The 14,824-nt window shown below is 39.9% G+C and overlaps 1 protein-coding gene across 13 annotated transcripts in view; it reads right to left on the reverse strand.

Moving 5' to 3' along the window:
• Positions 1-14,824, reverse strand: part of RyR (Ryanodine receptor) — a 388,707-nt gene that overhangs the window by 62,621 nt on the left and 311,262 nt on the right. For 6 of the 13 annotated variants that reach the window (XM_070101962.1, XM_070101947.1, XM_070101924.1 and 3 more), the window contains 9 exons: positions 10,652-10,754; positions 9,468-9,633; positions 8,629-8,717; positions 6,700-6,879; positions 5,753-5,984; positions 4,635-4,822; positions 3,597-3,813; positions 3,243-3,313; positions 744-809 (listed from right to left, as the gene is read on the reverse strand). In XM_070101962.1, the coding sequence (XP_069958063.1) occupies positions 744-809; positions 3,243-3,313; positions 3,597-3,813; positions 4,635-4,822; positions 5,753-5,984; positions 6,700-6,879; positions 8,629-8,717; positions 9,468-9,633; positions 10,652-10,754 (1,312 nt within the window). The remainder of the gene's footprint in view (positions 1-743; positions 810-3,242; positions 3,314-3,596; positions 3,814-4,634; positions 4,823-5,752; positions 5,985-6,699; positions 6,880-8,628; positions 8,718-9,467; positions 9,634-10,651; positions 10,755-14,824) is intronic. The other 7 variants (XM_070101968.1, XM_070101970.1, XM_070101964.1 and 4 more) reach the window with 3 other exon arrangements.

Raw genomic sequence — 14,824 nt, forward strand, 5'->3', positions numbered from 1 at the left:
CCAATCGACTATATGATGGCCCTTGAGGCTGTGCCACCTGTACACCCTAAATCAAGGAGCCTTCAGTTCGTAAAAAAAAATAAATTAGAACAAACTCTCAGCGTATATACGCCGAGATACATAGATAGCTCTTGGTGTTTATAAAAGTGGTCGTGATGTACTGTAATAGGCTACTTTCACTGGTTAGAATGGCATTTAGTGTGGAGTGATACGTCTGGTTCGGAAAATCAATGATACCAGGATAACAAAAGATAATGTATGTATAAAATACACTAGAGGAGAATCAAAAACGATGCGGGACTAGGAAGCAGGGGGAGCAAATTGTGGAAAGCTCTGGATTAAAAATGATTTTGTGCTAGGCACCCTATTTGGTCAGAAGCATTCATGGTGGAAGAATAGCGTGCCTAGGACTCATGGCCGGTGTTATCAAGGGGCAAAATTCTTGAGGTAGTATATAAAACTTGGCTAACGTACTGACTCCAGGCTTCTATCATAGCCTGCCACCAGCTCTCGCCGAAGTTCTCACTATATAACTGGCCATAATAACTATAAAGTGGCTTCTACGTGCTATGAATTAAAATTAATGAAGCAAATTGGGCATAATGTGCGAGAATGAGAAGCGATGAAATATTACACGATGGGAAAAACGGCGGGTGTGGGGGCCAGAGGTGGCTGGTGAGAGCTGGGGTGGGGTGGGTCAGCTTAAGGAACAGTAGCAGGAAAGGGTGGAGACTTCAGCCTACCATAAATGATGGCGACGAAGTCACCTCCTTAAGCCTCAAGAAAAGGTTGAAGAAACGAAGAATCATCTGTATTGTGAGGTAAATAAAATAGTTATTAATAATGATTCTGTATCTTCTCTCGTCTTCATTTTGGAGATGCAGCCACTGCTTTAACTCGAGACTTTCTCCAGCATCACTTATCTCTTATACACTTAATATTAGCAGTGGTACTGTTGAAAAAGAAAAAAAATAAACTGCGGATTACAGTAGGACATTCCAGACGTTCTTAGCAGCAGGTGAAGTAAAGTGCTTGAAACCACCCTTATAGGATCCAGATACTCTATGTAAACGAAATACAGTAAGTACAGTACTTCACCCACTCGGTCATCCTAGCCAGCTTACTTAATTTACATCTGTTTATACTGTGAAAAAACATTGGTTAAATAAGTATGAAACAACATTCACTTCCAGATGATGTGGCTCAAGGATTTGATACTAAACAAAACTATTCGAACTGAGTCAATTTTCTAAAAGCTATTCTTTTAAACTCAAACTTTGTTGTTCGTGTATAGATTAAATGTTACTGCAGCTTCAAAATTACGTATTATGCCACTAAAAGCACATGTATATAAAATAGTTCGCATGAGGTAAACCTGTAAATATACACAGAACATCCGCAAAATGGATGGACGCTGCCATTACAACATGGTAACTAACACAATATGATAGACGCCCACATACAAGCTGAAATCTGACAATATGATGGACGCTGCAATACACACTGGAAGCTCATATAAATATCTGACCGTAACCAAATAAATAATCAAAGATAATGTAATACATCTTGAGACATCTGATTATATCTGTTTAGATTTGATTCTTTCATTCCATTATTAAAGCTCTTATATTTTGTTAGGATTAACAAAACTCTTATCCCTTTCCTTCAGGCAATTAACTAACCAAATATCCCATTTCGTGTTACCGAGACTATCATTAATTGGAAAATATGACGCTGTAAGGATTAATGAATCACTGGTTATGAAGAACTGCTTGCTTACGTCAGTATAATGGTAGAATTACAGACAGAATGTTTGGTAAATGGACACAGATGCGAAACGATGCCACAATAAAATGTAACATTAGTTATATCTGTTTCCATCTACCTTGCTTACGTTAGGCTGCTGGTTTGCTCACTACTCCTTGAAACACTGTTTGGAAAGCTTTACTTCGTAGGCATACATTTTTATTCTACACAGAACAATTAACAACTAACCCGAAATCTTGAAATAAGTCTCTAGATGTCCGTTCTAGACCTTTATCAGGTCGTGACTTATCAATGGTTCAGAACAAACCGAAACGTCACTGAAATTTTTGTTTTCTCCAGTTTGAAAGTTATTTGTAAATTATTATACCTCCCTCGAATTTCTTGCTTTATTTTCTTTCTCTTATTTTGCAATCAAAGCTTTCTCTTTCTCACAATTTCAGTTTTCTTCTCACAATCTTAAAATTTAAACTTTCATTATGCTTTCCCCTTTGCTTTCTCATAATCACAGCTGCTTGTAAATTATCCTGTTGTATGCCACATTATCACTTAAGAGCCACGTAAGTTCCCCCGTCTTCTCATAACATGTTCATTTTTCCATTTGTCTAAAATTACTATAGCATTTGCTTTGTCTGTTTTGTAAGGTGTAGCCTAGGATCTTTCTTTAATTCATGGTATAACTTAACAAATCTTTGATGACAACTGTCATCAGACATCAGACCACTGCAACACAATTGTCATCAAAGATTTGTTAAGTTTTACCATAATTTAAGGAAAAATCCGAGACTTCACCTTACGAAACAGGCAAAGCAAATGTGACAGTAATTATGGATAAGGTAGATTATAGTGGAAAAATGAACACGTTGTTAGAAGACGGGGGAATTTGCGTGCCCCTTAACTCTACAAAGTCCTCTGTACAGTGTACTACTTTGAATAAGACTCAGCAACACCAACGTATCTTCACTGACGAAATGTTTCACCTGCGTAGCAAGCTTCTTCCATAACTCTACTGCTAACTTTTAGTCCAACTTTTGGGTAAAGCCTACCCCCACTAGTAGGTCCCGTTCACCTGTGACGATGTGTTCAACTGCTGCACTTCTCCTCTGGCTCTAGTACATAAAGTCTCCATCCTCATGCTTCAACTTCAGACTGAACAAGACTAGGGTACTGACCATCTTCTGTTAAGACTGAGGAAGGACTGAACACCTCATAAGTTACTTCTCCACTGTCTCCAGTATATAACTTGTCTCTGTATTAGACTGAAAAATCCTGGTGCGCAGGTGAAACATCTAGTCAGTATGATACCCAGGTGTTACACACGGGTCATATTCATCAACTTGTCGTTGTACATTATTAAAGCTGTGTACTACTTTCTTGCCCCGTGCACCTCGTTTACTCTCAGTGTCACTTTCTTGCCCCAGGGACTAGTTTCGTAGCCTCCCAAAGGGCCAGAAAGTGAACAGAGAACACTGACTCACCTCTACGTTAGAAGCACTCTCTACCAGCGTATCCACCATCTGCTTACCAATGGTTCCGTTCACCACGTTACCTGCCACATAAAATTATGTTAACCTCATAGAAAATACTGGGCCTATATCTCTTGGGTTTCACTTTAATCAAATTAATGTTACTGAATGTAGAACCAAATAATGTTATTTCATGTAAATCCAAACGTTACATAATTGTATGCTATCCCATGAAGAATGAGATGTTTCATAAATTAGTGGAAATGTGTATGCTATGGAACTATTCAATTTTCACGTGAATTACTAAAAAATGTTTGCAAAATACGTAGATGTATCGATATCAGGAAGTGCCTCGTCTGGACTCACCCTCCAGCATAGAGAGCATCATGATGACCATATCTTTCTGCAGGTTCAAGAGTTCCTTGAGTAGGTCGACCTGCGAGGAGTGTTTACTGAGCTTATCCTGCATGTGAGCGAAGAGGAAGAGGAAGCCACCGACGGCGTCCCACAGACGGGAGTGAGCAAGTGTCTGTTGGTTGCCAACACATGGACCTTGTATCACCTCAGTCAACGTGTTGAACACCTGCAGCGTAATACAGTGTGATACTAACATATGAGGGAAAAGAGGAGAGGTGTGAATAAGAACATAAGAAAGGAGGAACACTGCAGCAGGCCTGTTGGCCCATACTAGGCAGGTCCTTTACAATTCATCCCACTAACAAAACATTTGCCCAACCCAATTTTCAATGCTACCCAAGAAATAAGCTCTGATGTGCAAGTCCCACTCAAATCCAACCCCTCCCACTCATGTACTTATCCAACCTAAATTTGAAACTACCTAAAGTCCTAGCCTCAATAACGAACCTGGTCATCATGACTATACTGATAAGTGAGTGTAAGCCAATGTTTCACTGAAATACTAAGTGGTGATGTATCACTGAGATCCACAGGTTAGTATATATACAATCTGATGCGAGTATAATAAATACAAATTACTTTTGGAGATTTCCCATAAATCACTGTGTAGGGCATCGTAAGGAAGCTCGCCCTCCAAAAATTACTGATAAACCCAAGACAGTGTTTTACTTAGCCCGAGGAAGAAAATGTTCATTTTAATCAAGGGGAGCCAGCTATCGACAGCCTAGCAATAGCTGCCTATTGTGTCAAGAAAAACTTTGTTAAAAAAATAAACCTAAAATTTGTTTAGTTTGTACGAAAACTCTGTTTTAATTTTCTGGTTAAAAATCGATTTAACATCTCTTAATTTGTTCATAGTTTTAATACTCTCAGTTCTTTAAATGATTTTGTCATTAACTCTTAGTTTTTCCACTTAATTTTAACATAACACATTACATTCAGTTAGGAATGAAAAAAAAAATACTTAAAAAAGAGAGTCTAAGGCACCTGACTGGCGACGCCAATAGCCTTGAAGAAGTTAGCCTTGCCGGCTGGGTCGATGATCTCCTTGGAGGAGTAGTGCCAGTAGAAGTCCATGATGGACTCCTGAAGACGCAGAAGGTAGTCCACAGTGCAGTTGATTACATTCACAGTAGTGGTGTTGCCAGCTTGAGTTCTCAAGTAGTTCTGCCAGTCTGCAACATTGTTTTCCAACATTATTAAGGTCTAGATCGTTCACTCAGTAAAATTAAGGTCGTTAAGGTTTATGCTAAATGTATTTTTGTTCAAAAAAGGTAGAAGCTTTCATTAATTTCACCTTGAGCCTTTAAAGGTGCCACACCCTGTATATTGTGATAACACTATGTACCTCATCCACACTCTATACTGTATCCTCGTGTGTGTGAGTACACACATCCTCGTGAGTACACACATCCTTGTGTGAGTACACACATCCTCGTGAGTACACACATCCTCGTGTGAGTACACATCCTCATGAGTGAGTACACACATCATGAGTGAGTACACACATCCTTGTGAGTACACACATCCTCAGGAGTGAGTACACACATCCTCATGAGTGTGAGTACACACATCCTCATGTGAGTACAAACATCCTGTGTGAGTACACATTCTCATGAGTGAGTACACATCCTCATGTGTGAGTACACACATCCTCATGCGTGAGTATACACATCCTCATGAGTGTAAGTACACATATCCTCATGAGTGTGAGTACACACATCCTTATGTGTGTGTGTGAGTAGACATCCTCAGGAGTGTGAGCACACATCCTCATGAGTGTGAGTGAACACATCCTCATGTGTGAGTACATACCTCGTGTGAGTACACACATCCTCATGAGTGTGGGTATACACATCCTCACAACTGTGAGTACACACAACTTTATGAATAGAGAGTACACACATCCTCATTATAGGCCTGACCTACTTCCACTAGCGAGCTCCTACCAACTTGTGACCACCTCATCAACTGCTGCAACTGTCCACTTCGCTGTACAGAGCATCATCAACTTCCTCCCGAGATACAAAACCTCATAGGTGGATTAGTGAGGTGGTGGTGGGGAGAGGGAACGGAAAACACATCCAACCCACGCCACTGCTCACCCAAGTTGTGGCCTTCACAGGTGAGTTGGATGAAGCGGAAGAGAGCGCAAGTGAACTCCGCGTCGTGCATGTTCTTCTCGCCTGCGCAGCCGTCTGCGCCCACGCCTAGCCCCTCGGCCTTGGTGTTGCGCTCGAAGGCGTCTAGATCCAGCACCGAGCAGGAGTTCATGAGGCCGGCGATGGAGAGGAAGAAGGAAGCGTCCTTCTTCTCCTTGAGGTAACTCAGCATAGTCTGAGTAACAACACAGTTGTGAGAGTTTACTAAAGACAAGTTCTCTTAGAGTTAGGTGAAGACAGGCTGTTATCCAAGAGTTAACAGAAGACAAGTTGCTGTTTAAGAGTTAAGAGAAGACAGGTTGCTATCTAAGAGTTAGGTGAAGATAAGTTGCTATATAAGACCTGACTGGAGGTGTGGCTAACAGTCTGTACTGTAGAGTAGCCGGTAGAATGTGCAGAATGATCAACTAGTACTTTAGAGGAAGGATGGGAAGGAAGGAGAGCATGAGATGGGAGCATGAAGCTGGTGTGAGCATGTTTTACGAAGGCATGAGCAATGGTGCATTCTTGATCATAAAGGTATGAGTATCGTATGTGCATAGACATGTATAGGTGTGAATATGATGTGTGCAGTGTCGCCCTAATGTGTGTACTAGAGCGTACGTGTGAGATTGATGTGTGCATTATTGTAAGTGTGAGCATGATGTGTGCACTAATGTGTAGGTGTGAGCATGATGTGTGTACTAGTGTGTAGGTGTGAGCATGATGTATGCACTAACGTGTAGGTGTGAGCATGTGTGCACTAGTGTAGATGTGAGCATGATGTGTGCACTAGTGTGTAGGTGTGAGCATGATGTATGCACTAGTGTGTAGGTGTGAGCATGATTTCTGTACTAGTGCGTAGGTGTAAGCTGCTATGTGTACTAGTGTGCAGGTATTAATAAGCTTACTGCCTGACAGTCGACGTTGCCACCTCTGAGGATAGCGATGCCCAGCTTGAGTGTGGTCATGACCATGTCTCCTGGCTGGCCCCGGCTGGCTGACACATGCAGCAACACCATCTCTGCTACACCACGGTTGGAGAGACGAGCCTGGTGGAACAGTAACTTCTGCTTCTCCAGTTCTTGTTCCTGTTGACCACAGTGTTACGTCAGCTAGTAAACAGTCCAATACTTGTGTAGTATATATTGTGTTAATCCCATTTATAGGTAGGCTTCCCTGTCAAGCCTTAGCCACGTGACCCATTTGAACCACGCACATTGACAGCGTCTCAGTGACAATGCCAAGTAAATACATTATACATTAAATTTAGAAAAATAATGAAAGTATTTCTAATTTTATTCCCTTGGTTTTGTTACTTAATTCAGTGGATGCTCTTTGAAGCTGGAAATGAGCTCTTGATTCGGAGTCATGGAGCTACCCTCTCTTTCCTAGCATCAATCCTTGTTACCTCCCATTCCCCTGCAAGACCTCCCACAGGTTTACCTATACTTCACGACCACAATGTTAATGCATATATTATGTTTAATATAAAATGATTCCATAATTTTCATAAATCCATTAATTGCTATTATTCAGAATAAATATTAACAAACTTAAGCAATTACATATTAGTGAAATGATTAAATGATGTAACAGTCTTTCAGTACTGAGGAACATTGTGACCTACCATGAGGTCCTCCATGGTCCGGGACCGGCCACGAGGGGGAGCATGTACAAGAAGAAAAAGGATAGGTCAATGCTGGGGGTCTAAAGGTTATATTTAGAGATGGACGTTGCACTCTGGTAATTAGTTACATGGTCTTGTTAGTGGTTAATATTGTTAATACGAGTAAGGTACAGTTTTAAATATGAGCCAAAAAAAAAACTTCAAATTTTTTTTTTTAATTTTCTATTTGATTTATTAGTCATTAAACATTGTGTATTGATAAACACACAACAGTATTTCGATATCTTGTGAGGACATATATACGTCGCTCGATAGACAAACAGTGGAGAGCATGATACACTTTCTCAAGGACGAATCTTGCAAATTTTGACTTTTTTTATGCCACGGATGTTTCCCTGTGTTCAGCTTTCAAATGTTAATGACCTACCTGCCATCTCCAGATGGCAGGAGTGTCTTTCGCTTCACCTCAGAAGCATGTTTATATCGGCATCTAAAAGTGGCTAGATTTCTTGATAGTTTCCAAAGGAAGACTTTGTTATAGACAAACCAGGGAGTTATCCATGCTATCCATCGACCAAGACAAAAAACAGAAAAGTACCTCCATCAAAGCTGACAGAGCAATTTTTTACAATAAAGACCCAAAAGTAAGCAGATGAAAGCTGCCTTCCTCTGCGATAAAACACGTCCGAAGTCACAGTTGGTTGAAAGTCTTGAATAAGTGACAATTTACAATCATCACGCAAGGCAGAGGCTAACATCATGATCACTGTTCAACACACTACCCTCGTGAACCTCAAATAAACTTAGTGACTAAGCCAGTTAAGTCTTCCTTCCTAAAGTAGAATCTAACTGCATCAAGAACCAAAGAACTGACATTGTTTCAGATGGCAGGAATGTAGTAATATTTTCGCAAGGAAGCAAAACCTCTTACAAGAATGCACCAATAAAATGATTTGCAACCTTATAGCACGTTACTGATCGATCACTAATGATCCATTTTAATGTGGAGTAGGTGCAGAGAATCTAACAGGGCTTTATAAAAAAGACTAAAAGCATTTAACCTGTTGTCCATTAGTAAACAGAGACTATTAAGAGATATTATTCAAACCCTGACGATATGACAAAACACTAAACATGCCACACACTCAAACACGAAGAGCTATTTGAAGTGCAAAGTAATACAATGGCATAAAAACATCAGTGTACATACATTAAGAGTGGCAGCTGGGTCCTCGTTGCCTCCTTCTTCTTCTCCTCCTTCATCTTCTCCTTCCTCCTCCTCTTCTCCGCAGGACTTGGCTGTCGAGGAAAACATATTGTAGAAAAGTTTACCTTAACCCACATAATGTGTGTAATACTCTCATTAAACAAAAGTAGAACATTATTTTTATTTCACTGCATACACACACCAGAAGCATCACTCGAATCACTAGTAATGGTGGTTAACGTGGTGATTATAATGTAAATGAAGCCACTATGCATGATGATTAATTAACCTTGTGTAATGGTACCAACAAATTCACTGAAAACGGTGATGTAGTAGTAACTGCTATCTTTACACAGCACTTCGACTGTGTAAGTCATTTAGCGCTTATGCCAATAAAAAATAATGATATATAACACCCACGTACTCATATATACAATTTAAAGAATGATAAAATTAATACTAAAAATTCAAGCTACGAACGTTAGTAAAACACTCGACACAAATAAATACACTGGTATAAACGAACTAAAACTGTCCACGGTGATTAATGTTACAATATTTTATAAATAGAAAAAAGTCCCGTATATTTAAATAAGCTGTTGAGGATTTCTACCCAAGAAAGATCTCGAAATACTGAGATGCCCAGTACCCATGAGATGGCCAGCACCAATGAGATGCCCAGTACCCAAACATACCCAGTAACCATGAGATGCCCCGTACCCATGAGATGCCCAGTATCCATTAGATGCCCAGTACCCATGAGATGCTCAGTACCCGAGATGCCCCGTACCCGAGATGCCCCGTACCCATGAGATATAGCACGTACTCATAACACAACATACCCATAATCTCAGCATAAGACATGTAGAGGGGGTCCTCAGCCAGAACACCAGTGTGTTCCGTGGTTGCCTTATGACTGAACGTGGTTACCAGCTGAGTAAGTTGATCTGGCTTGCCCTCGTCCTCCTCAGCTTCCTTCTTCTTACTCTCAGCCTCCTCGAAGGATTGCTGCGGATACAACACCCTTTACAGAATACACAACGCCATCAACAGATTGTACATACACTAGGAGGTCTTCCATCACTCCTTGCGCTAAATAACGCTGGACCAATATTATTATTTCATTGGGAAGCGCTAAACCTTGGAGACGGGTAATCAGGATTATTCCAAGGAAGGGAGGGGTGGTGGTGGCTCCAACTCCTTGAATCATGAGCCCTTCACCAGAGTCCATGACTGTCTTACACACCTACAGTTTTGGGGATGGTCGTGAATAATACTTAAAAATGCAAATTCAGGTAATGCTGATATATTTACTTAGCAGTTATCCTGCAATATATTTAGTACAAATTCAGATTTGACACAATAGGAAATTTCAAGAACAGAATACTTGAGAAAATATAGTGACAATGACCACTGGTTGGTTGATGGATCTGCTGACTGAGTTTATAGCAGCCTATCAACTGCTCAGGGTCAAGAACACTTTAAACCACTCCTCTCTATGTATATATCCTGTGTCTTATTAAATGAACGAATTGTTCTATGGTATAACGGAGTGTGTGAGAGAGCATGGTAGTACCGCAGCAGCTAATTTAACACTGGGAGAATTAAGCGAGTAAGTAGCTTGATTATAACGGACTAGGAAGATCGAGCCTCCGCTAGTTCTGCGCATGGAGATACCAGGCATATGCATTTGATGTTAAGTCCAGCGAGTAAAACTAGCCATTTCAAATGGTATCAAGAATAGCAAGCGATGTTAAGCCTGCCATAAATATTAGCCTGGTACGATGTAGCCAAGCCTATCAAATAATGTCAAGCCTAAATTTAATGGTAAGAGTAACAAGTGGTGCCAAGCCTAGAATGACACAGGTGACTTAGAATATGATGCTTGACCTAGAATGTGATGCCTAATGCACATATAAATCTCACCAATACCTAGGTGCTTCTAGGTGTCATTTTTACAATCAGGTGTCATCAGGTATTACCAGATGTCACGAGGTGTCACACATGAGTGATGCAGTCTACTCACCGTCAAGTCCTCAATGACGACCTCCTGTCCAACATTCTCGTCAGCCAGCCAGTACTCTCGGTACGTCCGCAGGAAAAGATTAACAGCGCGATGCCTGTATGATATGTTGGTTTAAAAAAGAATCAGGTTAGACTGGTATGCCAAGTTAGTACGTGGTAGTAGAGGGCGGCGCCCGCACCCGCACGGCAGAGGCTCAGATATTAATGACAAAGACTACAAGCGGCTGGTCGTGGTGTTATAGTGCGTAATTACTACTAGTACAGCGGCTACTTAACCAGTTGTGGACTACCCTAGGTTGGTGCTGAAGAGAGCCAGCCACATGGATTGAAAGTCTTAAATTGCCTCAGCCTTCCCCACTGAATCATTTACTAGCCTGGGCTGGTAAATATTGTCATAAAGTCTCTAAATGATAGACGACAAAGAAAAGATAAAATCTCAACAGAAATATTGGTAGTGTTGAAGATCATCAGTGCTATAATGTTCCTCTAGTTATATATATATATGCACTTAAAAAAGTGTGCTTCTTTTATATATATATATATATATATATATATATATATATATATATATATATATATATATATATATATATATATATATATATATATATATATATATATATATATGTCGTGCCGAATATGTAAAACTGGTCAATTAGCAAGAACTCATTTAAAATTAAGTCCTTTCTCAAATTTTCTCTTATACGTTTAAAGACATAGTTTTCTCATTAATGTTAATGTAAAAAATTTTAATTTTGCACCAAAAGAATCTTAGAAAACTTACCTAACCTTATTATAGCAAGCGCAATTTATTTTAGCCTAACCCAACTAAATATATTTTAAATACGTTTACAATAATTTAATACTAAATAAACAAAATCAAATATTTTTTTTTTCGTTAGGTTCAGAATGATTTTGGCGAAATTATTGCATACACAAATTTTCACTTGTCCTATATGGCAAGATGAGCGTTGCTATTTAAGCCAAGATCGCAAGTTCTGCCTATTCGGCACGACACACATATATATATATACATATATATATATATATATATATATATATATATATATATATATATATATATATATATATATATATATATATATATACATATATATATTATATATATATATATATATATATATATATATATATATATATATATATACATATATATATATACATACACAGATATATATATATAGATATATATATATATATATATATATATATATATATATATATATATACATATATATATAGATATATATATATATATATATACATACTGTATGTACAACATATATAGTAAGCTTAGTGGCAGTGAAGAGTGTGCTATGGGTGTAGCTAGTCGGCTATCGACCTGCTGATCATGGAGATGCTGAGGACCAGTCAGCCAGTGACCTGCTGATCATGGAGATGCTGAGGGCCAGTCAACCAGTGACCTGCTGATCATGGAGATGCTGAGGGCCAGTCAACCAGTGACCTGCTGATCATGGAGATGCTGAGGGCCAGTCAACCAGTGACCTGCTGATCATGGAGATGCTGAGGGCCAGTCAGCCAGTGACCTGCTGATCATGGAGATGCTGAGGGCCAGTCAACCAGTGACCTGCTGATCATGGAGATGCTGAGGGCCAGTCAACCAGTGACCTGCTGATCATGGAGATGCTGAGGGCCAGTCAGCCAGTGACCTGCTGATCATGGAGATGCTGAGGGCCAGTCAGCCAGTGACCTGCTGATCATGGAGATGCTGAGGGCCAGTCAGCCAGTGACCTGCTAATCATGGAGATGCTGAGGGCTAATCAGTCAGTCAACCACCTGCTGACCTGCTAATCATGGAGATGCTGAGGGCCAGTCAACCAGTGACCTGCTGATCATGGAGATGCTGAGGGCCAGTCAGCCAGTGACCTGCTGATCATGGAGATGCTGAGGGCCAGTGACCTGCTGATCATGGAGATGCTGAGGGCCAGTCAGCCAGTGACCTGCTGATCATGGAGATGCTGGAGGTCAGTCAGTCAGAGATGCTGAGAGTCAGCATCTTATAAGCGATCTCTATTTTTTTAACAGCAAACAGCTTAAATCTTCTGCATTTTTTAAACCATGGTGCTACCTAGACTGATAGTAATTTTTTTTTGCTTCTCAACATTCACTGGTAATTCCTCTTTAGTTGCCTCAATATCCCATACTGTAAACACACAAAACTTCCCATTACGCATCCCACACATTTCCTCAACCACTTCAATGACTAATTTTGTGTATTGTATTACATTTGACTTTTTTGTTTACAAACTTTGATAAAAGGTTTGCTTCTGTCTTGCTATTATCAACTATTTCATTTTTTATTTTTTTTCTCTCTCCTTGCATTAGTAGTCTCATCTCTGCCTTGTTTTTATCTCGGTCTTTTCCATTTTTCATTATGTTGATTTATAAAAAATACGGTCATTATGTTAAGGTATTTTTTGGGGGCTGTTTATTTACCATTCTATTTCTATTACTATTATAGTATTAACACACAATTGTATATATTTTTTTACAGTTTGGATTTAGTTGTCAAAGAGTATATTAGGTTTGTTATTGTTGATATGTCCCTTAGCTATTAACTCATTGAAAGTTAGTGTGTGTGTGTGTACTCATCTATTTATACTTGCCTATATGTGGTTGCAGGGGTCGAATCACAGCTCCTGGCCCCGCCTCTTCGCTGGTCGCTACTAGGTCCACTCTCTCCCTACTCCAATAATCTTATCTTACATTTTCTTAAAGTTATGTATGGACCTGCCTCTACTACTACACTCTCCAGATTGTTCCACTTCCTGACAACTCTAAGGCTGAAGAAATGCTTTCTTACATACCTATGACTCAACTGAGTTTTCAATTTCAAGTTGACTCTCCTTGTTCTTGTATCCCTTCTCTGAAACATTCTGTCCTGTCCACCTTGTCAATTCATCTCAGTATTTTATACGTCGTTATCATATCTCCCCTTAGCTCCGGAACTAATCTTGTTGCAAACTTTTGAATTTTCTCTAAGTGACATGCTTGACCAGCTGTAGGTTCCATACTCCAATATGGGCCTGATATATACGGTGTACAGCATCGTGCATGACTCCTTACTTAGATGTCGAAAAGCTATTCTTAGGTTTGCCAGGCGCCCATATGATGAAGGATGAAGCAGTTATTTTGTTGATGTGCGCCACAGGGGTTGTATGTGCTCGGTATGATACTCAACCGAAGATCTTTCTCCTTCATTGAGGTTTGTAGCCCTTGACCCCCGAGCCTATACTCCGTCTGCGGTCCCCTTGTCCTTCTCCAAGCATCATGACTTTGCATTTGGTGGACCAGGCTTGCAGCATGTCCAGATCCCTTTGTAGTCTTTCATGATCCTCGTCCGCTTGTGGAACCCCACTCTACACATGCGCCCACCCTGACACCTCGTCACGTACCATCCCTCGTTATTTCCTTCCTGTCTGGTATTTCCTCAGCCATTGCAGTGCTTTTCATGCAAGCTCCTCTAGCTTTTGTACCAGTCTCTTGTGCGGTACTGTGTCGAAAGCTTTCTTATATCCAAGAAAATGCAGTCTACCCATTATCTCTCTCTCTCTCGATTGACTTCTGTTACCTTGTCGTAGAACTCCAGTAGGTTCGTGACACAGGTTTTTCTTTTCCTTGAAGCCGTGCTGGTTATCATGTATGAGCTCATTTCTTTCTAGGTGTTCCACCAATTCTTCTGATAATCTTCTCCATGACTTTACATACATGTCAGTGACACTTGTCTGTAGTTTAATGCTGCCTGTCTGTCTCCTTTCTTAAAAAGTGCCACTACATGTACTGTCTTCCACACCACAGGCAGTTGTTCTGTTTCGAATGATTCTGTTTTTTTTTTGTTGTTGTTGTTGGTGTGTGTGTGTGTGTACATATAAAACACCAGAAAGCACATCAGAAGAGTACATTACACAAAGTGAGAAACACTATTAATGATCTAGAACACACCTGAGTACTGTTACACAATGAAGCAGTACTGTACTCTTAAAAAAAGGAAGTAAAAATTAAAATAAAAAAATAAAATGGAAAGCAAAAATAAAATAAAAAAGCAAACACAGCCACAGGCCGCATTCACATTCTCGAACATTTTGGATTTTAAGGCTGAAGTTTTTGGCACAGTTGGTGGTAACTTTCGATC

Source organism: Cherax quadricarinatus, chromosome 5 (assembly GCF_038502225.1).
Source record: "Cherax quadricarinatus isolate ZL_2023a chromosome 5, ASM3850222v1, whole genome shotgun sequence".
Classification (NCBI taxonomy): domain Eukaryota; kingdom Metazoa; phylum Arthropoda; class Malacostraca; order Decapoda; family Parastacidae; genus Cherax; species Cherax quadricarinatus.